Source organism: Xenopus laevis, chromosome 4L (genome assembly GCF_017654675.1).
Source record: "Xenopus laevis strain J_2021 chromosome 4L, Xenopus_laevis_v10.1, whole genome shotgun sequence".
Lineage (NCBI taxonomy): Eukaryota > Metazoa > Chordata > Amphibia > Anura > Pipidae > Xenopus > Xenopus laevis.
In genome coordinates this window covers 16,951,892-16,977,223 of record NC_054377.1, presented here as the reverse complement: position 1 = coordinate 16,977,223, position 25,332 = coordinate 16,951,892, and the positions used below count along the sequence as shown (strand labels likewise).

At 43.4% G+C, this 25,332-nt stretch overlaps 1 protein-coding gene across 7 annotated transcripts in view; it reads right to left on the bottom strand.

Annotated features, from left to right (window-relative positions):
• Positions 1–3,115: 3,115 nt before the first annotated feature.
• The window catches only part of LOC108713833 (serine/threonine-protein kinase BRSK2), a 95,064-nt gene continuing 72,847 nt past the window's right edge, over positions 3,116–25,332 (bottom strand). For 2 of the 7 annotated variants that reach the window (XM_041589925.1, XM_041589928.1), the window contains 10 exons: positions 24,937–25,034; positions 24,693–24,843; positions 23,639–23,699; positions 21,860–22,376; positions 21,246–21,294; positions 20,669–20,792; positions 20,345–20,525; positions 18,983–19,072; positions 13,923–13,970; positions 6,815–8,145 (listed from right to left, as the gene is read on the bottom strand). In XM_041589925.1, coding sequence (XP_041445859.1) covers positions 7,922–8,145; positions 13,923–13,970; positions 18,983–19,072; positions 20,345–20,525; positions 20,669–20,792; positions 21,246–21,294; positions 21,860–22,376; positions 23,639–23,699; positions 24,693–24,843; positions 24,937–25,034 — 1,543 coding nt within the window. In that variant the 3' untranslated portion in view covers positions 6,815–7,921. Of the gene's footprint in view, positions 5,205–6,814; positions 8,146–13,922; positions 13,971–18,982; positions 19,073–20,344; positions 20,526–20,668; positions 20,793–21,245; positions 21,295–21,859; positions 22,377–23,638; positions 23,700–24,692; positions 24,844–24,936; positions 25,035–25,332 lie in introns of those variants that run through there. The other 5 variants (XM_041589927.1, XM_041589926.1, XM_018257484.2 and 2 more) reach the window with 5 other exon arrangements.

The following is a 25,332-nucleotide window of genomic DNA, read 5'->3' as shown; positions in this document are numbered from 1 at the left end:
CTCCTTTTTAATGCTCTGCCAGGTCTTTACTGCAGCGGCTTTCACTTGCTGTTTGTTTGTGGGACTTTCTGTCCGGAGTGTAGTCTTCAACAATGAAATGCAGCTCAATTGGGTTCAGATCAGGTGACTGTCTTGGCCATTCAATAATATTCCACTTCTTTGCTTTAATAAACTCCTGGGTTGCTTTGGCTCTATGTTTTGGGTCATTATGAAACTCCTCCCAATCAATGTGACTGCATTTCGCTGGATTTGAGCAGTGTCTCTGAACAGCTCACAATTCATTCTTGTGCTTCTGTCCTGTGTCACATGATGGATAAACAGTAGTGTCCCAATACCACTGGCAGCCATGCACGCCCAAGCCATCCCACTGCCTCCCAAATCTTTTATACATCATGTGCTATGCTTTGGATTAGGGATGCACCGAATCCACTATTTTGGATTCGGCCGAATCCATCTTGGAAGATTCAGCCGAATACTGAAGCGAATCCTAATGTGCATATGCAAATTAGGGACGGGAAAGGAAAAAGTGGAAAAAAATGCTTTACTTCCTTGTTTTATAACAAAAAGTCACGTGAAATCCCGCCCTCCCCACAATTTGCATATGCAAATTAGGATTCAGATTTGGTTCGGCCTGGCACAAAGATTCGGCCGAATCCGAATCCTGCTGAAAAAGGCTGAATCTTGATGCTTATGTGTGGCTTGCTCCTTGCAGTGCACCCTCTGTATTTACTTTCATGCAGTCTTCTCTTTATGGTAGACTTGCGTATTGATACACGACCCAGGTTGAACCGGCCCGACCCGTGGGTAAACCTGCAGGTCCCGAGAGTGCAAGACCGGCCCCCAAATCACTAACGTTCGGCCCTTTGACTGTGATACAGTAGCATTGTGTTCATGGCGCCCTCTTCTGGTGAGATGAGCAAAGTGCAGTTCAACAGCCTATACCACGTGACCCACTTGCTCTACATTTTCCCCCGTATATAGTTGGTCACAAAGCTCAGGTCAGTGGAGTAACTAGAGTGGATCAGGTAAAACAATCTTCAGAGTAGTCCAGTGCACTCCGATCCCCATCCTCCTGCCCACTTCCTGCCTCCGCCCACTCCCCAACCCCGCCCACTTCTCCAGTCCGTGCAGACTTCCCTTTTATACCACCACCGCAGGTAAGAGAGCTGCTGGGGAAGGTGGGATTCTTGTTAACTTTAGAGGAAGCAGTCTGGGCGCCCCTATTTCCCAGGCACCCCTTCGACTGTGGGGTCTGCTTCCTGAACTTTCAAATTAACATTTAGTAGGATGTAGAAAGTAATATTGGAGACAATTTGCAATTGTTCATTTTTTTTTTTTTACATTTTTTAGCTTTTTATTCAGCAGCTCTTCAGTTTGCTGTTTCAACCATTTGGTTGCTAGGGTCCAAACTACCCTAGCAACCATGCATTGATTTGAATAAGACTGGAATATGAATAGGAGAGGCCTGAATAGTAATAAAAAGTAGAAATAATAATACATTTGTAGCCTTAAAGAGGATTTGTTTTTTTTGATGGGGTCAGTGACCCCCCCCCCATTTGAAAGCTGGAAAGAGTCAGAATGAGAAGGCAAATAAAAAAACCATAAAGAATAAATAATGAAGACCAATCGAAAAGTTGCTTAGCATCGGGCATTCTATAACATACTAAGAGTTAACCATTTAACGACGGCCTTTAAAAAGCCAGGCGTGTGCAGAAAGACAACATCACAACAGAGCAGTTACATACGGAACAATTTTATTGTTTACTCTGCCATTCAGTTTTCACTCTGGGCACCAGCCCAGGCAGGTACATGCCATTATGTGTGCCCAAAGGTTTCCCCCAATACACAAGGGAAGTATTGCTGTCCGGATATGATTTTCCCCCTCCCCCACTCCTGCTACAGGACTGTGTGCTCTTGCGCCCTCTAGCAGGGTGGTCGGGGGATAACACCGCAGGAAGAGGAAGAACTGCCGCTGCATTAACCATTCCACTGAGATTCAGAATAGGCCCCGGCATTTCAAGTAGTCACAGCCTACAGCAGCCCCCCGACAGTATCCAGGTTGCCAGCCCGGGCCTGACACAGAGAAAGTTAAAGGGCATCATGCCCCGCCCTCTCTCTCCCCTGCCCCACATTTCAGCACCTGTTTGTACATAATACCACTTCTCTTTGTTCTGACTCAGTACACAACATTAGCAGGTACAATGAATGCAGAGCAGGAAACAAGGGCTGATGGGAAGTCGTAGCTTGAGGTGGTGACTGGACTTCAGCTGAGGCCACACGTAGTGGTTTTTGGCTCTCTCGTTGTCGTTCAGTGCAGATTCTCTCCCGGGCCCCAGCCAGCCGCATTTAGTGTAAATTGTGCTGTCTCTCCCACCCACGGGACAGAAATTCCCATTATTTACAGGAAATAGTTCAATGCAGTCGCCATCCTTGCACAGCTAATCGCTTAAATATATATATTTATATTGTATTTATAAATAACAGAGACTTTCACACCACACACTGCGCGGAGGGCCTGCGGAACACTGTGATGCAGTCGCTCTCAGGAAGTCGCAGCGTTGCCCATAAGGCATGGGTCACTTTGCACTAGGGATGCACCGAATCCACTATTTTGGATTCGGCCGAATCCATCTTGGAAGATTCGGCCGAATACCGAACCAAATCCGAATTTGCATATGCAAATTAGGGGCAGGAAAGGAAAAAGTGGAAAAAATTGGTTTACTTCCTTGTTTTGTAACAAAAAGTCATGTGAAATCCCGCCCTCCCCACAATTTGCATATGCAAATTAGGAGTTGGTTCAGCCAGGCACAAGGATTCGCCGAATCCTGCTGAAAAAGGCAGAATCTTGGCCGAATCCCGAACCAAATCCTGGATTCGGTGCATCCCTACTTTGCACTAAGGATGCACCAGATCTAGGATTTGGTTCGGGATTCAGCCTTTTTCAGCCAGATTCAGATTCGGCCGAATCCTTCTGCCCAAATCCGAATTTGCATATGCAAATTAGAGGTGGTAGGGAAATCGCGTGACTTTTTTTTTTTACAAAGATGTAAAATATGTTTTTCCCCTTCCCCGGATTCAGTTCAGTATTCCACTGAATCTTTCGTGAAGGATTCGGGGGTTCGGTCGAATCCAAAAAAGATAATAGATTCCCTACTTTGCACCTTGTGCCCTCTGGCACTCAAGTAAGGGGGCGGGAGTAAGGATTATGAATACAGCATGGCCGAATGCAGTCAGCAATGTATTCATGGGAGAAGAGCAGGTGTTGGAGTCAGAAGACCCTTAGCAATTAGTCCTCTCTGGTTGCTAGGATCCTGATCTTAACAACCAGACAGACAATACATTTCAGTACCGACCCCAATTCCCAGTTAGCCTGCATGTTGCATGTGTTTTCTGTAGTAATGAAAATTAAATACTCGAAAGTGACGTAAATGATAGAAAACCCCCAAAAGGGCGGTGCTTACCAGAAAGTGGGTGGGTTTTCAGCTGGATCCCCGTGGTCTAAAATGCCCTGGTTTGGAAAAGCACAGCCTGGCAACTTGCATTTATTAAACCTGCCCCTGATTATGTAAATGATAACCTTACTATGGATATGCATTAACGTAGCCAATATGGCTGCTTCCATTGAAAAGAAATAATGCAGATTGATAAGGGCCCCTGTGCAGACTGAGCGTTGCTAATGTATCTCACTCAGCATCTATAGAACTATAAAGTCAATATAAACCCTATTTTGCGAGAGTCTCGGTTTGTTTTAACCCTTTAAGTGAACGTCCGTTTTAGGAGGTTCTGGTTTGCTTTCTGTTTCCTAGGTATTGGTTCCCTATAAAAAATAGTTTTGTCTTTCGCTTAAAGTTCGCATGTCACCCCCTTTAACAACAAATGTAGAAATGCGTGGGCCCAATGGCTGATTAGGCATAAATGAAGATGCATTCTGCGTGGCTCTGTGAAAATCTGTGAGGCCTGCAGCATATATCTAAGTGAATCACTCGTAGCGGGATGATTTGTATTGCATTTGATGGTTGAAAAGCTTGTCCTGCACCAAAAGGTTCCCACTCGTTATGTCTGGCATGTGTCCTATCCCTATACATGGGTGTCCTATCCCTATACATGGGTGTCCTATCCCTATGCATGGGTGTCCTATCCCTATGCATGGGTGCCCTATCCCTATGAATTGGGTGTCCTATCCCTATGTATGGGTGCCCTATCCCTATACATGGGTGCCCTATCCATGGGTGTCCTATCCCTATACATGGGTGCCCTATCCCTATACATGGGTGTCCTATCCCTATGTATGGGTGCCCTATCCCTATACATGAGTGCCCTATCCCTATGCACGGGTGCCCTATCCTAATACATGGGTGCCCTATTCATGGGTACCTGAGCACTGCCACAGCCACCCTGGCTCTGTAGGACACTGTTCCGTAAGCCGTCCCTGCAGCCAGCAGTTAATAATTTAAACACAAAGAATAACCCCCCCCCCCCCAGCAGACATACAAACCTTTATAAAAATAGCCCAAATATTTCACATTATGCAACAGGCCATGCCCCGCCCTCCCTGTGTCACACCCACCCCTCATACCATGAAGAGCTGAATAATAGGGCACTGCCCTAACCAGGTGGTGGTGCAGTAGGGGGGAAAATGCAGCGCCTGTTTAACCCTTCCCTGGCCATGCGGCTATTGTTCCTGTGTATTTAGGGATAAAGCACCAACATATGCTGCGGCGCTGTCCAATAGGGAATCAAGTGTATGTGTTTGTGTGTGGGCTACATGTTCATGTATGTATCTGTATGCGTGTAAACTTAACCCCATAAATACATTCAGCATTAAACCCCTCCATGTTGTCTAGTAAAGTCCCTGCCTAGAGAGCTGCACCCACCCATAGGGGTTATGCCATGTGGGGGAGGGGCACAGTGGGTGCAGCAATAATGCCAAGCAGTTTATCAGGGGAAGGGTTATCACTGAGGTAACAGAACATTAGCACCCAGTCACTTGCTCCCTCTTCTCTCTCGTCATGTTACGGCTTGATGATAACCCGGTTCCTGAGGGTCCTTGGGGGCCACTCTCTTGGAGAGGGCGTGTCCCTGCGGAAGGCTCCACGCTATTCGGTTGGCGCGGGGGAGAGTCGGGTTCACCTTCTGCCCAGGCAGTCGTAGGGGGGCAAGGAGGAGGCGGTGATGGGCGGCTGGTTAACTTTTTGGGATAATTCCTGGGGAATGTGATGGACGGGTGCAGGTGGCAATAACAAGAGAGAAATGGGCACAATGCAGAGAGACACATCGAGGTGATTGAAATGCACAGTGGAATGGAAACAAACATACAGAACAGGAAAGAATAATCATCATCAGTAACGAGAAATAGAACCACAAGCAGGATATGTAACCATTGTGCTCCGAGCTCTCACTATATATATATATATATACATATTTATAGCTCTATATTATATATATTATTTATGTACAAACGTTCAGTGGGTAGAAAACAGTGCACTCCTATAGTTTTCCTCATGACTCACTGGCAGCTCTGAGTACAGCACATTGCAAAGCCCCTGCAGTGCACAAATAATACATTTATATCCACAGTCATATTCCCATACATGTATTTACAGTGCAGAATAAATATATATTATATATAGAAACCCACAGCGTAATACTATGTACAGTGGAGGAGACGGAACACAGGGAAGGGGAGCAGTATCCCCAGCTGCCCTGGATTGGAACAGACTAACAAATATACTGATTGTTTATATGTAACTGAAAGCAAATGCTAAAATGACAGGTTGGGGGGCATCAGTTTCCACCAATACTTCCTGTTTCAGATGTCATACCACCATGTGACCGGCAGGAAGTGGGACGTGTACCCAAACTGGATTCCCCCACAGTAAGCATTTACTGATCCCTTCATAGTATCCCATGGCCGTTCCATGTTTAATACAGGTATGGGACTTGTTATCCAGAATGTTTGGGACCTGGTGTTTTCCGGATAATGGATCTTTCCATAATTTGGATCTTTATGCCTTAAGTCTACTAGAAAATCATGTAAAGATTAAATAAACCCAATAGGCTGGTTTTGCTTCCAATAAGGATTAATTATATCTTAGTTGGGATCAAATACAAGGCACTGTTTTATTACAGAGAAAAAGTTTTAAAAATTTGGATTTTTTTTTATTATAATGGAGCCTATGGGAGATGGCCTTTCTGTAATTTGGAGCTTTTTCAATAACGTGTTTCTAGATAACAGATTCCATACCTGTACCTCAGAACACATCAGGATAAATGCAGAGGTAATTTCATGTAAAATACCCCAGAACACCTTTCATACATCCCAGTGCCAATGCCATATGAGATACCCCCAAAACACATGGTAGTACAGGTATGGGGTCCGTTATTTGGAAAACCCCAGGCCCCAAGCATTCTGGATAACAGGTCCCATACCTGTATATAAAATGCCCCCAGAACACAAAGCAGAATAAATGCAGTGGCTGCACCATGAGTAATACATCTGTCCTGTTTGTTGCAGAAAAATCATTGGTGTTCCGTTGAAAAGACTCAGCCAACCCCAAGGGGCAGATTTACTAAAGGGCGAATTGCCGCCAACAACTGCTTCGCACACCTCGCACCACTTCGCCAGGCGCAAATGAGCTACCACTACACTGAATGTTCCATATGTTATGAAATGTCTCCAGAAAATCGGTCACCCAAAAAAAGTCAGGACTTTTGCAGCCAATCCCGCTTCAAAAAAGGAAAAGTCGCCATCGTTTTTTGAACTTTGATGCATTTCCGGCACACAGGATATGATGTGACAGAAGATTGAGGAAGATGTAGCTTCTCTCTAGTGAAGTCAAATCTGGCGAAAGAGGCAACATTCAGTAAAATCTGCACTTTACTGAATTTATGGAGTAACGACCATTCGCCAGAGCAAAAATACGCCTGGAGATGGAGTGTGAATGAACACTAGCAACGGTCTCTTCCGCTAGCGAATTAACGCCTGCGACGTCCCTTGCGGATGTGATTTCAAGCAAAAAGTCACTAGCGTTAGCCACTTCGCCCTTTAGTAAATCTGCCCCCAAGTCTTTGCTGACAGCTGACCGTGCCCACAGTGATTTCAGAATGGTACAATTTAGAACTTGTTATGACTTGCATTAGAGTTACAAGTGGTACCATGTACATTTTAGCATTTGCTTCCCTTAATGACATTTGACATATATTTCCAGTACATATAATGGAGTCATGGGATTCCCCCAGTAACACCGATGTATGGTAGCTGAGAGGGACCACAACACTGTGTCTCGGCTTGATTTATAACAGTCCCTGGTATTAAAGTGCAAGCAAGACTCAAATAAAGCGCAGGTCTAGGGAAGTTCCTTTGCTACAGAGTCTCAGATGTAACCACAGGTCTAGGCTTATTTATTGGACATCCAAATAGGGTTGCCGCCTTTTCTGGAAAAAAATACAGAACTTCCTATATAATTATATTTTTTTCCCTATTAATAACATTGGGATCAACCATCATTTTCAAGGATTTTCATGCAAAAATGTTCGGAGTCAGCACATGAAGGAGAGACACAAAGCAAAATGGAGCTAAAACTACGTGTAATCAGCATGCGGATGTGCCTGCTCAGCCTTCCCTTCATGCTGTAAGTCACGTTTGTTTCCAGCACCCTAAGGAGAATGACCCCCACCCATGACAACTCCAGGCTCAGTTTCTCACCCCCAATATGGGACAGATATAACACATATTCCCTGTAGGTAATGCTCATTTTAGCATGGGACCTGTAGAATTGCTTAGACTTGGGCTGTGAAACACTGATTTGTTTTCCTGCTGTGATACTGCCACCATGTGTTCACTGAGTGTATTGCAGGGTATTCCCTTATGCAATTGTTTTGGTCTATAGGGACACCCTGTGGTCAGGCCATTCCTCTGCTGTTATGTGCCCTGTTTGCTGGGGGAAGCAGTGACAGGGGGCTCCTGAGTGATGGCAGGGCTGGTTTTCCTGGCTCTCTCCTTCCCGCTGGCTCCCAGGGGCCCCTGCTCCTTGTTATCAGCCGGGCGCTGTTTGCTGTGGGGCCCAGGGGGGGGAGAGGTGTGACCATTCTTCTCGTCTGAAAAAAGTTGTTTAAGTACGTCAAAGAAGTTACTGATTGGGCGGCCTAGAGATAGAGAGAAAAACAGGGAAGGGAGAGAGGGGGGGAGGGTAAGAGACAGGCAGAGAAGGAGAAAGTGACAGTGAACAGGGGGAGAAAATAAAGAAAGGGGGTGAAAAAGAAGGGATACTCCATATCAATATCTGGAGCCAAGGAATGAAGCGAGGAAGAGTGTGAAGGGATGAGAGTGTGCAAATAAAACAGCATTCTTTGATTCACATTGTAATTTAGTCTCACTCTACCTTTCTCTTGTATACACACTGGGAGCATTGCCTACATGTGACAAGGCTTTACTCATGTCTCTAAGATGATAGCGACGTATCCAGGTGATACTAGACCTGCACCCAAATAGTAAGGACACGTGGCAGCTCCCACTCATGTTAAAGGCCAATATGCAAAGCAGGAATGTTGCCATTATAGATGCATACAACATACAGCACACTGGCGATTCCATTCAGAGCCATTGCGACTGCACAGGTTCATTTCTTATTGTGCAGCCATCAGCCGTGTTCATGGTTCCTCTCCGCCTTCATGAGAAAGCACAAGCTGGACGGGAACTTGTATAAAAACATGTGAGGAAAGCGACTCCTGCTTGGGAGTATTGTGGCTGCACAGCAAAAACTGACCCCTGCAGCTGCAAAGCTCTTCTTAAAGCAGAACAGACAGATAATCAATGCTCAAAGGAAAGAGCCTTGGTCTTGGTCCTCCAGCTTTCAAAGGGGGTGGTTCACCGTTAAGTTAACTTTTAGTATGTTATAGAATGGCTAATTCTGAGCAACCTTTCATTTGGCCTTCATTTTTTCTTTTTTATCGTTTTTGAATTATTCACCTTTTTCTTCTGATTCTTTCCATCTTTTAAATGGGGGTCACTGACCCCATCTAATGCTCTGTAAGGCTATACATTTATCGTTATTGCTACTCATCTTTGTATTCAGCCCCTCTCCCAGTCTCCTATTTAACCCAATGCTTGGTTGATAGGGTATTTAGCACCCTAGCAACCCGACGGCTGAAACTGCAAAATGGAGAGCTGTTGAATAAATATACAAAAAAAAAAAATATACAAAAACCACAAATAATAAAAAATTAAAGCCAATTGCAAATTATCTCAGACTATTGCTGTCAGCGTCATACTAAAAGTTAATTTAAAGGTGAACAACCCCTTTAAGAACTACAGCTCCCACAATCCTCAGTTGTTCTAGAAGAATCACATGATTTGGTAAGAAGAAGCCTATAGGGCCGTCAAGTAGAGTGAAGGCCATAAAGATCACTAGGCTGAACACCATTTAGTCATGCATCCTAACTGCCCATATGCAGGCAAAAACAGCCCAGGTCTACAAGCTGAGTGCAAAGTGGGCGGAGTTGTTGTAGAGTGGGAGGGTATCTTGGCATAACTGGGAGTGGCCAGATTAATTAATCTCCAGTGTATACAAGGCTCTACTGAGTCACAATAATGCTGCTTTAAAGAAGAAATGAAGTGAATAAGAGGAAGAGAGGAACAAACAGCAGCGACGTGGTTAAATGACGTGAGAGAGGAGACAGATTGGGTGTTACACACAGAGCACTGATTTGCACACACAGCCACAGACACGATGCACTTGTAAATGAGCGGATGGAGCTGATTGTGAGATGGACAGATGGAGCCAAGAGGTTAGTGGATCCAGGAGGGGAAGGAGTTAAGGGATGAAAGAGGGGGGGGGGATAAGCAGTGCAGGAGCTGAATTATATCCCTAATGTTTAGTCTCTCTAAGGATTCTGGGAAAAACCTAATGACACTCTATTGTACATCATGGGTGGCAGATGGGATATATATATATATATATACATACTGTATATACCTGTATGAACTTCCCTTCTCCTCTACATATGTGTCTTTACATTAGAACTCTATTTAGGGGGTACAAGCAGTGGCAGCAGCTTTAAGACGGGGGTTCCAAAGAGCAGCAGCTGCTGCAACAGGTAAGTAACTCCATGTGGCCTATTTCTTCTCGCATAGTGGGAATAGTAAGGCAAGGTGGTGTCAGGGGAGGGTCTGCAACTGCATCATTGTGTGTTAGTGTGCGGGGCAATATATTGCATTGTGTGACAGCTTTAGGGCAGGTGATCTGTCCAGGATGTTGAGGGACTGTGAGATTCTTCCAGTCATAACCATTTTGTACGGTGTGATCTCACTCAGATAAAAAGGGCTGCTAATTGGGTGCTTTCCCTAAGATGGTTCTCCAAAATGCGAGGCCTATAGGCACCTACAGGAGCAGTTACATGCACACCCTAACAGCTTGATTGGCCGAATTTGCTCTTTAAAACAGGAAGTTCGGCTCTTGATTGGCCAAATTTGCTCTTTAAAACAGGAAGTTCGGCTCTTGATTGGCCAAATTTGCTCTTTAAAACAGGAAGTTCGGCTCTTGATTGGCCAAATTTACTCTTTAAAACAGGAAGTTCAGCTCTTGATTGGCCGAATTTGCTCTTTAAAACAGGAAGTTCAGCTCTTGATTGGCCAAATTTGCTCTTTAAAACAGGTAGTTCATCTCTTCTTACTGCAGGACTTCACAGCAGGTAGAAAGCTGGCCAAATACTTGAGTTGTGAAGACTATTGGTTTCCAATCTCTTAGGAACCTGGAGCATTGGCAGTGGTGCTTATGAAGGTCATTTTGGGTGAGACTTAGGGATAATGCCTATTTGCTCTCACCAATACCCCTAAAAACCCAGCTTGAAAGTCCTGAAGCATTGGCCATGGGTGCTCAACCTGAAGGAAATTTGAGGATAATGTCTATTGGCTCTCATGGATACTCCCAAAACCCCAACTTGAAGGACAGTGATGGTGAAATTTGGGTTGAAGACCCCACTAGGCGGTGGCTAGGCAAAACACATTTATGGCCACTAAACGGCATTCTGTCTATAGAATATACCAAAACTATGGTATACCAACTCATTTTGGTTTCTATGGTGTGGGTGATTTTTAGTGAACTCAAAGGTGAGTTGTATGTGTTTCACATTGGGAAGGAACCACTCACATTGCACAACTGCTACTCTGGATTTTTACAGAAAGGGTTGATATCTCCTCTTTTGCAAAGCATATGTGGCAGTAAACCAGTGACTTGTAAGGAATACTGGGAAAGGCACAGGTGTGTGTATTTGGATGAGAAAGGTATCCCAGCCTAAAATCAGTGCATTGCTTGTCATGGTCACATACAGAGAAATGAAGAGCGACAATATAAAATGAGGGCAATAAACTGAAGAAGAAAAAAACATAAACATGAGAAGTAATGCAAAAGAAGAATCAGGCAGATATATGTAAGTTATAGGACAGATGGCTCGGTATATGATGGGCAACTGTATGGAAAGGTTGGCATAGGGGCTAGGAAAGGGGTGCAAGAACAAAAACATGGCAAGAAAAATGGGTGCAAGAGAGACAGCTAACAAAAGAATGTACAAGGTGGGAAATTATAAGAGAAAGAGACAGGCAGCGGGAAGATAGATATAGGGATAGAGAGAAAGGGAGGGGGAGCTTTTGTGTTCCATTGGGAATTCTGGGTAGGAACAGGTTCTGATACGATTGGCTCTAGAAGCATAAAAGGGTTTTATGGTTACCCTAAATACAGGGGAATTCAAAGAATACATTTACAGCACACCCCCTACTGTATAGTGTAAGGATAAAGCACCCAGTAGTTCCATGACCATACGAAGACTGTGGTGTTTCTTTATAGGTCACAGAACTGCAAGGTGACTTCTAATGTTATTGTTTTGGAGCAGTGGGTCCATCATCTCTTATAATACACAAGGGTTCAAGGTATGGTGGTGTGCGGTATAAGTGCAAGGGCAGCGGGAGCTAGCTAAGGGCAAATTTATTTGCCAGTCATGGATTCGTGGCAAATTTACGCATTTAGCCACCTGCAAATTGTTTAGCGAAAGTGCTGCAAAAATCTGCAGGTGAAAATTTCACTGTGACAAACAAGTCGTTTGTGTAAAAATTGTCGAGTGTCAAAAATTTTTTATGCCCATTGGCATTTTGGCGTTTTGCAAGAGTTTCGTTTTTCTGCGAAGCAAAATGGTATAGATTCGCCCATCACTAGTGGGAACCCAACAGCTACCCAGGGTCGGATTTACATAGCGGCCACTACTAGGTCTGCTGTCGGTCCTTGCCCCCTCCCCTTTATTTGCGCACATTTTTGGAGCAATGGGGATTGGCGCACGAGAAGTTTAAAAAACTATCTATCTAACTATCTTAACTAATTATTTCTTGCCTATCTCCAGAGTTTCTGAACCAATGTGGGTGTGGTTGGGCAGTAAACTGCCCCCTAAAATCATGCTGCCCTAGGTCCAGTCCTTTCCAAAAATAAAGGCCTGCAGCTACCCATGCCACACTGTAGTGCCCAGTTAATCACTGGTAGAACTACAGTTAGTGCTGTCCACCAATTAATGCAGGGCACAGGCCTACAGGCTTATTACAAAACTGTCAGGACTACATATTGGGAGACCATGGTATTAGTGACATCTTATATATACTGCTTAGTGATGCCATTAATTATTCACAGTGCTTAGTGATGTCATTAGTTATACACAGCGTTAGTGATGTCACCTGTTTCACATGATTCCCTGAAACTTGTGTATTATAAGAAATAATGCACCCCCTTGCTTAGAATATAAAGCTAGATGGAGTTCAATGACAACTACCCATTATGCCCCCCACTGTTGGGCTCATTTATCAACACTGGGCAAATTTGCCCATGGGCAGTTACCTATAGCAACCAATCAGCGATTAGCTTTTTAAAGCCAGCTGCAAGTAGAAGAATGAATGCAGCAATCTGATTGGTTGCCATGGGTTACTGCCCATGGGCAAATTTGCCCAGCGTTGATAAATGACCCCCTGTGACTTTTAATATCCTTACATTTTAAGGTAGGGGGCACATTATTCCCCACGTTTGTCCCTTTCTGGTAGTGACCAATATCAATTTACATTCCAGGGTACATTTCAAGCTAAACACTAACCAGAGGGAGAGTTGGGAGAAGAGGAGGGAAAGGTTGCATGCCGGGCACTAGCTGCTGGGAAAGCGAAGGCATTATTTCTTAGAAAAGCAGTTTTAAAGGAGAAACAAACCCCTTATAAAAAAAAACCCTTCTCCCCACCCACATAGACCCCCCCCAGCCTAAGTCTTACCCCGGAACATGGCTACCGTGAACTCCGATCCCTGAATCTGCACCGAGGGATATGTAAAAAGTTAGGGGCATTTGCCCGGGGTAGCAGCTAGGCTGGGAGCAGAAGGGAATCGGGTCTATGTAGGATGGGGGGTATGGATTTTAATAAGGGGTTTGTTTCTACTTTCTACTTTAAATTTGAAATAAGTATAAAGTGACAACTCAGAGGAGCGGTTATTGCATATAGGCATACGTCACATGGAGATTGGTAGCCGCAAATATAAACAGGTTTTATTGCTTCTTCTGGAACAAATATCCAATTATTCCATTCTAGCTACAAGTAGCAGCTACTATTCTCCCTGTTTGACATAGGAACCTGTATAATTAATAAACAGTCAGACAATTGCCCCCTGTATATATGTGGGTGCGTATATGGAGACAGGTTATTCAGTTTGGGGGTACAGTATCTGTGGCCCTTGTGTTTGTGTTGGTGTACAGGGAGTTGCTGTGGTGGGTGCACAAGACTGAACTCAAGGGGAGGGTGCTAGGACAAGAGGGTGCCTATACGAGCAAGGTGGGGTGCGTGGATAGCGAGGGGATAGAGCAGTAGCAATAGCAGCAGAGATATGAGCACACAGCTGGACGATCCTTACCACATTTTGAGAGTTTTCCACTGAGATACTCCATACAGTTATTGGGGTCTGGACAGCACAGGGGGGAAAAACAGGGTGGGGCGACATGAACCAAACATTCCCACACAAAACAAGTCAACCCACCCCCCTCGATATCAATCCCCGGCCGTGTGGCCTAAAGGTGCCCATAGACGTAACAATTGTGATCTTTCCTGGAAAAGATCATTTGTTTCAATACAAACGTGTAGAGCTGAATCGTCATATCGATATCCAGGTATAAAAACAATAGAATTAAACCTGAATCTGACGACCAGCAGTGGGGGAAGTTCAGGTTAGAGTCCTGCGCGGACCAATTCATAAGGCTCCACCCGCAGTCTGTGACCTGAATTGCAACCCACATATTTACCTGCTTTATCTGCCACCCGACCCACAATTGCCTTATTTGCAACCAGATTGAACAGGAAGTGATGTTGCTGCAAATCGGAAGTGACATCATCAAAAGTGGGCGGGTCAGAAAAAAGTTTTGTAAAATTTTAAAAGGAGTAAAATATAGACAATATAATATAAGATAAGAAATGTAAATGAGTCCCGCCACCCACAGACCCGAAAATCCAACCCTCATCCCGCAGGGTACCCACTTTTTTTGCGGGTACCCGACCCGCTGCAGGTGGCTTTTAAGGTGCCCAATCAAAATTTTCCGCCTGGGCTGATCGACAAGCCGACTGATATCTAAGCTAGAGTCCTGCAGCAGGTTGGGTACCCACAGGTTACCCGCAAAAAAGGTGGACGCCCTGCGGAATGAGGGGAGGATTTTCAGATATGGGTATAGCCGCGGGTCTGCGGGTCGGGTTGCTGGTCTCATCTAAATTTCTTATCTTATGTAATATTTTCTATATTTTACTAGGGATGCACAGAATCCACTATTTTGGATTCGGCTGAACCCCCCCGAATCCTTTGTGAAAAATTCGGCTGAATACCGAACCAAATCCAAACCCTAATTTGCATATGCTGCATCCCTATATTTACTCCTTTTAAAGATTTACAAAACTTGTTTCTGTCCCTGCCCACTTTTGATGACGTCACTTCCGTTTTTCATCACTGTCACTTCCTGTTTGATGGTGGTCGGTGGGTTGCAGGTCGGTTTTGCGGATAATGCAGTTGTGGGTCCAGGTCGGGTAGCGGGATCAAAGTGGCTAAATATGCAGGTTGCGGTTCGGGTCGAAGTCTTAGAAATTGGTTCGGCGCAGGACTCTAATCCAAGCTTTCTGCTGATATTGGTCGGCCCGTCTCCCGCCAAACACACTCCAAATATCCTATGAAAAGCCAATTCATACGATAATATTGGTGCGTCTATGGCCACCTTTACAGAGAAGGAGAACAACAGCCAAACACAATATACAGAGACATGACCATCAATGTGTTTTCTATAACCAATGGGATCGTAGCCCATAGCAGCCAATCAGATGTTTGCTCTATTGTTCTAATCACACAACACCAATGAAAGGTGACTGCTAACTGGCTGATATGTGTTACAGGACCAGGACGAACGCTGCCAATATTCTAATATATACATCAGAGCTCCCTTTTATTAAAGACTTTTATTTCGTGTCCACACCACATGTTTCGGGCTCCAAAGGCCCTTTCGCAAGAGAAAGACCTTTGAAGCCCGAAACATGTGGTGTGGACACAAAATAAAAGCCTATTAGCAGTTATTCTGCCTGCTGTATGATTCCCAACCTTTATGATACATTTACATGATTTGTGGATGCCAGGATGTAGTATCCAGGGAACATCATACTAACAGCCTTCTAATTCAAAACACACAGCTGACGGTGTGCACCTATATTGCATCCCTTTTATTAAAGAGTCAAGTTGCTTTAAAGATAAGCAAGTCACACTTTCCCTTCCAGTGCAAGGACATAAAATGAACTTCCTGGTATAAACTGGTGTGCTTGCTTCAGAAACTCTACTATAGTTTTTATAAACAAACTGCTGTGTAGCCATGGGGGCAGCTATTCAAGCACAGGATACACAGTAGATAACAGATAAGTACTACTATAGTTTATATAAACAAGCTGCTGTGTAGCCATGGGGGCAGTCATTCAAGCACAGGATACACAGTAGATAACAGATAAGTACTACTATAGTTTATATAAACAAGCTGCTGTGTAGCCATGGGGGCAGCCATTCAAGCACAGGATACACAATAGATAACAGATAAGTACTACTATAGTTTATATAAACAAGCTGCTGTGTAGCCATGTGGGTAGTCATTCAAGCACAGGATACACAATAGATAACAGATAAGTACTACTATAGTTTATATAAACAAGCTGCTGTGTAGCCATGGGGGCAGCCATTCAAGCACAGGATTTCATGGACTATATAACAAGGAAATGGCCATGAACAGAATGCAGTGTTATTCACTTGATACATTTTCTTTCTGGATTGTGCTCACTTTTAAGAATGCAAATGTGGCATTTAAAGGGAGAGTAATGTCTAAAATAGAATAAGGCTAGAAATGCTGTATTTTGTATACGGAACATAAACATGAACTTAATGCACCACAAGCCTAATCAACAAATGATTTCAAAGTTGGCCACTGGGGGTCACCATCTTGTAACTTTGTTAAACATTTTGGCTAGACACGTCCAACAAATTTGGACGTGCTGGGCTCGGCGGCCCAGTGCAGGAGTGTCCGCGGCCAGCTTCTGCACGGTGGCCCGGCGGTTGGGGACCCCTGAAATAAGCAAAATGATTGGCTGTCTGGTAGCCCTTTGTAGACTATCAGCCCGCAGAATGCTTTTTTTTTTAGAGTAAATTAGTATATTTTTGCATCCACAACTGGCAGGTAAATATGGCAGTGAAGCTGGTGGTGGTGGACGGGGTAGCTGGTCCTTTGTGCTCTGCACCTTGAGCTAGATTAAAAATATGGGGTGGCCAGTGTCGGACTGGGGGATCCAGAGCTCACTGGGCCTGCAGCTAGGGTTGCCACCTTTTCAGAAAAGTTCTACCAGCCAGTGGTGGGGGCTGAAACAAAAGGGGTGGGCGTGATGTAAAAGAAGTGGGCTGTGATGTAAAAGGGGCGGGCTATGATGCAAAAGGGGTGGGACCACATCAAGCGATGACCAGAAGCAGGAGAATCTGTAAGTTTCGAGCGGAAGGCTTAAGGCTTTTGTTAAGGGTATTACAAATTTACCGGCAACCACATTGACGGTACATTTTTAATACAGACCCTACTTTGGCAGGTGTTTTAACTAATACTGGCCAGGTGGCAATCCTAGCTGCAGCCTCAGGGCCTCCGCACCATCCTCCGGACCCCCAGCTGCAAAGACCACTCTCCCCTAGCACCTCCCTCCCCCCCGCGCATGTGCGTACTTTTTTCCGTCGCTTTAGGGAGGTGACTGGGTTCAGGGAGGGAGGTGAGGAAAAGGAGTCCAGGGAGAGGGTCTAGGCCACGGGACCCAAAAGAGCCAGAGCCCACCGGGTTTTCTCCTAGGGTCCCGCTGGCCCAGTCCGACCCTAAAGGGTAGCAGATACATGAATACCTTCACCAGTCCAATCCAATGCTGTCGAACACAGGAAGAACTGTATGCAAAGGGAATGCACAGGTCCTTGCTATTGATTTTGGAGCGCAAAGGCCTGTGTATGTAAGTGCTCACCTCAGGGGCAAGATGAACTGGGCAGAAAACATTGCAGATTACACGGGTGTTTTGTTCTTTGCACCCATGCATGATACATTATCACTAATGATTTTGTACTGCATAGAAGGTCCCAAGGCCTGTGAGTGTCTTCTGCACTTTCAAGATTCCCCACGTGCCATAGACACAAGTCTTGTAGGAATAAGTCACCGCAGCACATTTATATTTGATTTCATTTTTGTTACTTTGTAATATTTCTATAATGCATATATTTTATTCTATTCTAGAGTTGATTATGCAGTCTGTTATTTAAACCACGGCCTGCTTATCAGTATCAGCGACCCCTGAGTCCAAATTACAAACTAGCCAGCTCCTGAACAAAGATAAAGGTTAATTATTTAAGAAAAATTTCTAGGGTAAACTGCCTAAAAATCCAACCCAAACACTGCCTACATCAAATTAAATGGGCTATACACATACAGACTGGCTCATTTGGAGAGGTCACTAAACAGGCAGATCTTTGTCCAATATAGCCACCCAAGTGGTGGGCCAACTCAAGTTGCTCTGATCATTGGCCCTCAGGCCAACTATTATGTCACATGAGGAATTATGTTGAAAGGTCAAGTTCCATGGCCAAATGCAGTCCTCTCCCAATGGGACTTTCTAGCTTTCCTGATCAATATATGAACAAGCCCTAATTAGATATTGACTGTGGAGGCCATCACTTTACCCCCATACACAGATTTATTTGCTCAGTAATGAGTGGCCAAGTCAGCAGCCACAATTAGTCTGTGTATAGCCAGCTGTACCTTTATCTGATTTATTCCCTTAAAGCCATAGACACGCAGAGATTCTGGGAGATTAGTCGCCTGGTGACAAATCTCCTCTATTTGGGGTGACTAATCTCCCCGAACTGCCTTCCCCTGCCGGCTAGAATGTAAAGTGCTTTGTTTTCCAAAGTCGCCCGAAGTTTCCTCGTGAGGCAACTTCAGCCGACTTCGGAAAATGAAGCGATCCGAGTGCCATCCCGCCGGTGATTTACATTCTAGCCAGCAGGAAGGCAGTTCGGGGAGATTAGTTGCCCCAAAGAAGAGGAGATTTGCGCTGGGCGACTAATCTTCCCAAATCAGAACGCATGTTTTTGCCATAAGAGGGAAGAGAGATTAAAATGTCTCCAACATTACCAAAAACTGCCTAGACAGTGCTCCTTCTTCTACTGCTCTACTGGAATCCTGACCCATTATATTGTTCTAGACAGACCCTACTCCTGTGTCATAATGAAGTAGGGTGCCCTTCTGTCACAGCACTAAAGGGACTGTCCAGACCGCTGCCTAAAGCAACAAGCATGTATTCTATTTTTCTCTGAAAGTGGAGTTATGTTTCATAAGGGCCTGACCTATCAAGGCCAGGGTGCTACATTTCCATTCTTTTGACTCTTACCTGAAAGCTGCAATACGGATGGCTGGTCATGTGAGCTAAGGAGCTGAGTCTGAATTGTTTCAACGACCCGTTTAAACCTTCGACTTGGACCTGGAGCAGAGGAAACCAAAAGAAAAATATCTCTGAATAGTACACGAACGGAGTCCCAATTGAGGTCAGGTGAGCATGCTATCCAGGTTCCCAAACACTCCACTCTGGCCACGTGGATATATCAGATTCAAGAGTAAGTGCGCACACGTTGGTGAACTCCTTTGGATAGACATATGAAAGTGACTGTATAAAATATAATCCTTTATTGAAACTCGTTAAAATCACAAAATCCAAAAGTGCAAGGCAGGGGAGTGCAAGGCTCTACGCGTTTCGTGACTGCTAGGTCACTTCATCAGAAGCCAACAGCGCCCCCTGCTGATGACATACTTATGCATATTCATTAATTCAATAAGTAAAAACACCAGATGATGAGTATCAATCTAGTTAAAAGCATGATAGTCACAAATTGCATAAATCTCAGATTATACATATATAGTGAAATTTACCCATATATATAGAAATATATCATATAAATAAATTATCAAATAAGTATTATTATGTATAAATATGTATAATCAAATATCAAAAATAGGGTTATTTATAAATATAGAACAGAACAGTCTAGAGCATTCAAAGAGAATAATATCAATGCAATGTCGATATGAATGAATAAGCGAAGAGAAAAAACAAGAAGAAAAAGGGGAACAAAATGAAAATAAAAATATAAATATAAATAAATATAAACAAGGTAAACAAAATAAACAAAAAAAAAAAAAAGAAGAAAAAAGAGAACAAAAAATAAATAAACAAGAAATGAACAGGAAATAAACAAAAAGGAATAGCAAAAATAGACAGAAAAGGGGGACGAAACAAAAGAAAAATATGGACCTTAGGTTTAATGATCTATTTAAGAAAGGGGATGTAAACAAATAGGCATAGCATGCTCAGTTTTCAGTAACTCATGTTGACCAATCAGTCGTCAGCATTTGCTGGTCTGTTCTTTGAAAGCAACCATCTGACTGGTTGTTGTGGATCACCAGGCCTGGAGCAAATTTTGTATCTGTTATTATTACATTAGCCATTTACTTGTTTGTGCCTACAAAATCCAGCAACACAAAGATAAATACACACATAATGGCAAAGCCTGGGTAGGGTACCAGGAATGAGTAGTGACAGGGAAAAAAAACATCGTATGAAAATAAAGCCAGTAAATTATCGTCATTTTGAGGTTCCTTTAGTGCAGTGGGGAAAAAGTTAAAATGGTATGGTCTTAATAAAATGCTTCCCAAAAAAGTCCAGTGTGTCAAGCTGTTTGCAAACACTAATTAATACCTGAGAGCAGAGTGAATGTGACTGAGTATATCCCGCAGTCCTTCTGCTTCTCTCCACTCTCTGTGTATGTGATATCCACCTGGAACTTCACTGGTTTCTGGAAGACAGACGGACCCCCCGTAGACTTGTACTCTGCTCGGAAGCTGGTCTGTGAGATCACACTGTGACTGAGACTTGGGATCTGCCATGGGGACAAGTTGGATATCTGGGTCACATAAACCCCTTATAATTCAAAAACACTAAATATTCAAGCTGTCATTGATGACTGTGCTTGGTGTTTTGTGTCACTTAAGGAACAATCAGCCAAAACAAAACCTATCATACCGAGAGAAATGCTTGCACAATATCAGCTTTGATGGAACTTAAAGGCTTGTCCTTAATAACCACAAAAATCTGATCCTCCTTCTCCAGAGTGAGGAAGTTACCGAACCAGGACTTCTTGGCCAGTCTGTTGAGAGAGTTTCATGGAAAGTCAGAAAAGTCAAGAAGTTGAGAAACAGACCAATTAAAAAGGTAAGACTCAATAAAGTGTATGACATCCAACTATCCACATTATACTGATATTGAAACACTACAAAACTAACAACAACTGACCAGATTCAATTCAACTGAGAAAAAAATGTATCATGTGAAAAGTCATGGATGAGATTCAATTCAGAAAAACGTATCTCTATTGAAAAGAGATGCGTGAAAGCTCTATTGAAGTCTATAGGAAAACTTAATTCGGAAAAGTTTTCTCCTCAAATTGAATCTTGTCCATGAGTTTTTACGAGATAAACCATGACTTTTTCTCACTGAATTGAATCTGGCCCAATGTTGGGTAAGTTCTCGACAGCGAAAATCATAAGTGCATGAGTTCAAGACCAGCTGGTTATTGTCATGGGTAGTAAGTATTACTCACTCAGGTGATGATTCCGGAGTCAGATTGGTCATTTCATCAGCTGTGGGAACTAAAAAGACATATATATATATATATATATATATATATATATATATATATATATATATATATATATATATATATATATATATATATATATATATATATTTATTAAATATTTGAAATATATATTTGAAATATTTATATAAATACTTTTGCTGTCCTGCCTAATAATCCCTTACAGTTATTGCTTTTATACAGGTCCAGGCTGATATTTAAAATAGGTACAGACATTTAAAATATGGAGTCCCAAACAGCCCCCCACAGGCCAAATAAAGAGTGACTGTCTATGGCATTGTACAGCAGTCCCTCTTGCATTTGCCACAATCAACAGATTGCAAGTCCTTGCCTAACTTTTTAACTGAACAAAACATCTTGATTCTTTACCTAATACCTCCTAATCTTATTGCCCTCTTCAAATCTCTATAACCATTAGGATATCCTATAAAACAGGAAAAAAGAACCCTACACCAGCAATATGAAAAGGGAAGCTTATCCTATTTTATTCAGCCATACCACCAATGGGTCAATATTTTAAGAAATATATTTCAGGATTTTCTGCCAATGTTTCTTACCTTGCAGTTTACGCCGATGGAATCGTGGTGACCCCAAGAAGTTATTCTTGATAGAGTTCAGCCTGGTTCTCCAAGGCATTCCACCAATGCTGGGGCTGGATGGAGGGGTAGGGGAGGGGGTGCCAGCTGGACTTTCCTTGGGTGTGTGGACAGGAGTCCCCTTGGGAGTAGGGAGGGGGCTGCCACGGGGTGACGGATGAGGGGTAACCTGTATAAGGGGCACAGATTTGGGTGCCAGATCAGAGACAGCCAGCTTTGCTTGAGTTCGGCATGTAACCTGTCCAGCGGGATGGTTATGAGACTTTGGTGATATGCTTGAGGAGTTGGTGGAAGGTAGAGGGTGAGATCGGGTGGACTGGAGAGGTTTCTCTGAGGCTCTAGGTTTAGGAGGGAAGGTGTGGGTTTTTGGGTGTGCTAGAGTAGGATCACTACGTCCTGAGGGGTTAGAGTTCAGTATTGGGTGCGGAGAAGAAGAAGGGGTTGGTGACTGGGAAAGGGGAAAAAACCTCCTCATAGGCTGATATAGAAACAAGATGAGAAGAAAGCAAGAGAGAGTAGAACGACAGCCAGACAAGTACAAAGGAAAGTGAAAAGAATGGGAACAGAATACAGAGGAGAAACCCGCAAAGAGCAAGAAGCAAAATAAAAGAAAAAACAAATGGGAGTGAAAGAGGGAAGACAGGCCAATAACGGAATGGAATGGAGAAAGAATGTGGGCAAAAATAATGAATGTGTGAGGAACATGAAGGAAAAGTGAGACATGTAAGGAAAAAAGGAGTAATAAAAGGGAAAGTAGAAGAAAAGAAGGCAGCAAAAAAGGCAAGGCATGCACACATACACAGTTGTTACAAAATTGGCAAGTACCACAATTAACAATACGCAGTTACACAGCAGCAAAGCAGCCGGGGGAGGAGGAGCCAGTTAGGGGTGACCATCGATTGGTGGTAGGTTTACAGCAAGGTTAAAGGTAAGGAGCGAGAGCAGCCAGCATGGAGGACAAAATAATGAAAAAAGAAAAGAGAAAGACATGCAAGTTAGCGGCAGCAGCAAACCAATATCAGCCACAGAGCAGCCCGGCAGCAATGAAAACGCACCCAGCCGTGTATTGCTGGTAAATCATCTTCAAAGCAAAACATAGGTTAGATCAGCAACCCCTTCTACTTTGTTTCTTTCTTTTACATGATTAAAATAATCCCCCATTGGAAGCCCTTGTGTGTAGACCTACCTCCATTATATTTATAACCCTATGTAAAAGTATAACATTATATTGCATTCAATTTTGTTTATTAATATGTTTTAGTTGGTGCAAATAAAGACATTATAAAAAAAAAAAAATTCCCCTTTTCACCCTGGGCTGTCATTAGGTATGAGCAAGACGTCTACATCTCTCTTCCCGTTCAGCCGTTCGTCCAGCTAAAGGCCCGGAGGGAATGCCAAGTAATTCATGGCACCCTCATCTGGGACTCCGCTATGTATACAGCCAGATTATCCTGGTCACATGAGTTAAGTATAGCATATTGCAGCTCTAGGGGAGCCTCTGGTGTCAGCACTGATTTATTAAGGAGAAAAGATTGCTGATTCGATGCTTGCGGAATAGGTCACCGTACACAGCAACAAATATATAAAAAGCACAAAGTACATGCAGAGATCTTAGTCTGAGGTCATCAGGATGTATGAAAAGAGACAAACAAGCTGATATATATATCAGGGACTGAGCTCATGACGATATATTGACGATATATACATGAGTTAATGGCAACGGCTGGAGGGGGCACTCACCCTGGGACTGCTGATCGGACTGGTAGAGAGTCCAGAAGAAGCTCCGCTGATAGAACGTGACCTGAAGTGGAGCAGACAGAACATACATAACATTATAAGAGTATAAGGGAACTTTAAATTGCACAAAGGATAATAAAATGAAAAACTGACTGCAGGGATAGGCAGCCTTCAGTACTCCAGTTATTGCAGAACTACAACCCCTATTCCAGTTAAGCTAGTGAAGGGGTGCAGGGAAGAGTGAAGGGTTTCCAGTCAAACTGGGCTACTAATTTAAAGCCCAGGCGGGGTTTAAAAGTACAAACACGCCAAGGTATGGATTTGGGCTACTTATTAGGCCTTTGGCTGGTTTTTACTTTGTTGCCCTAATATACCAAGCCTGTGTCTCCCAATGCATGTTGGGTAATGTTGTTTATGTTAAACAATTTGCAGACTGCCAAGTTTAATGTAAGACTACAATACCCAGCATGCAATGGGACTGACTTGTGTAGAAGTCTGAAGTTACCAGATTTTGGCCTCTGTACCCCAGTTTCCCTCTTAAAGCATTCTCACCTTTTCTGGTGACTTTTCTCAATTTCAGACAATTTTAGGACAAGAATCTGCTGGCCACCAAAATGTCTGTAGGTTGACCTGTTTTACCAATATTTATTGAAACTGTATGTGAATTAGTACCTTATGGGGTCCCTATACCTCCTGGGCCCCCCTGCAGCCACAGGGTCTGCTTCCTCTGTAGTTATGCCTCTGGTGACGGGCGAATCTGTCCCATTTTACTTCATGGAAACATTTGAAAAAGGTTTATTTTCACATATATTAATTTTTTTTTCAATGCACATGTGCTATTTTTGGGCTACTTTTGAAGTGACTCTTGGCTAGTTTTGGTCTGGTTTTGTAGCTGATTTTTAAAATTAGACCTGACATCCCTGGTGTAGGGAGTTGTAGTTTTGCAACATCAGCCTGCCCATCCCTGGTTTATTGGCAAGAAGTGTGGATCTTCTCTTCCAGAGGGCTACAGGCTGGCACAGCAGCCTATGTATATTTTCTACATTACATTCTTTACCTCTGTCCATGTTGTGCCATCTCAATAGCCCTTCTTGCTGGCACAGGAGATCCTCCATCTGTCCCGCTCAGAACCTCCATAGACTTCCTCTCCGGCCTCCTCTTTCCATGGCGGGTCAGCATGGGTGAGTCCACTCTTTTCCTAGGGGGGTCTAATAAAAGGAGACATGCAAAGGACAGAGTAAGCTAATAAGTATATTTAAGTGTGCTGCACAATCCAAAACTAAGCTGGTTTGAATCTTTACCAATATCCACTCTAGGGGGCAAATCTTCATCTTCTTGGCTGGGGTACCTTGCTTTCCGATCCAGCAAAAGGAAATAAATCATCTTTTCCTGATTTTCCCTGAAGAAAAGGTTGAAAAATCATCACTATTCTGCAGTTTCATGCTTCTTCTGCCATGATTATACTTTTTGCTTAAAACTGACCCTAAAAAATGTGCCTGCTAATTTCATGTAGTTTCTTTCTTTTGGAGACCCTTATAGTGTGATGTATTAGACAGTAAGCTCCAGTGGTGCAAGGACTGATATAGGAAACATGGATAATCCCTGTAAAGCTTTGTGGAATCTTTCAGTGCTAAGTAAGTAAAGAATCATAATGATAATAGTTTCTTCTTCTTATTCCACTAGTTTGCTATTCCCTC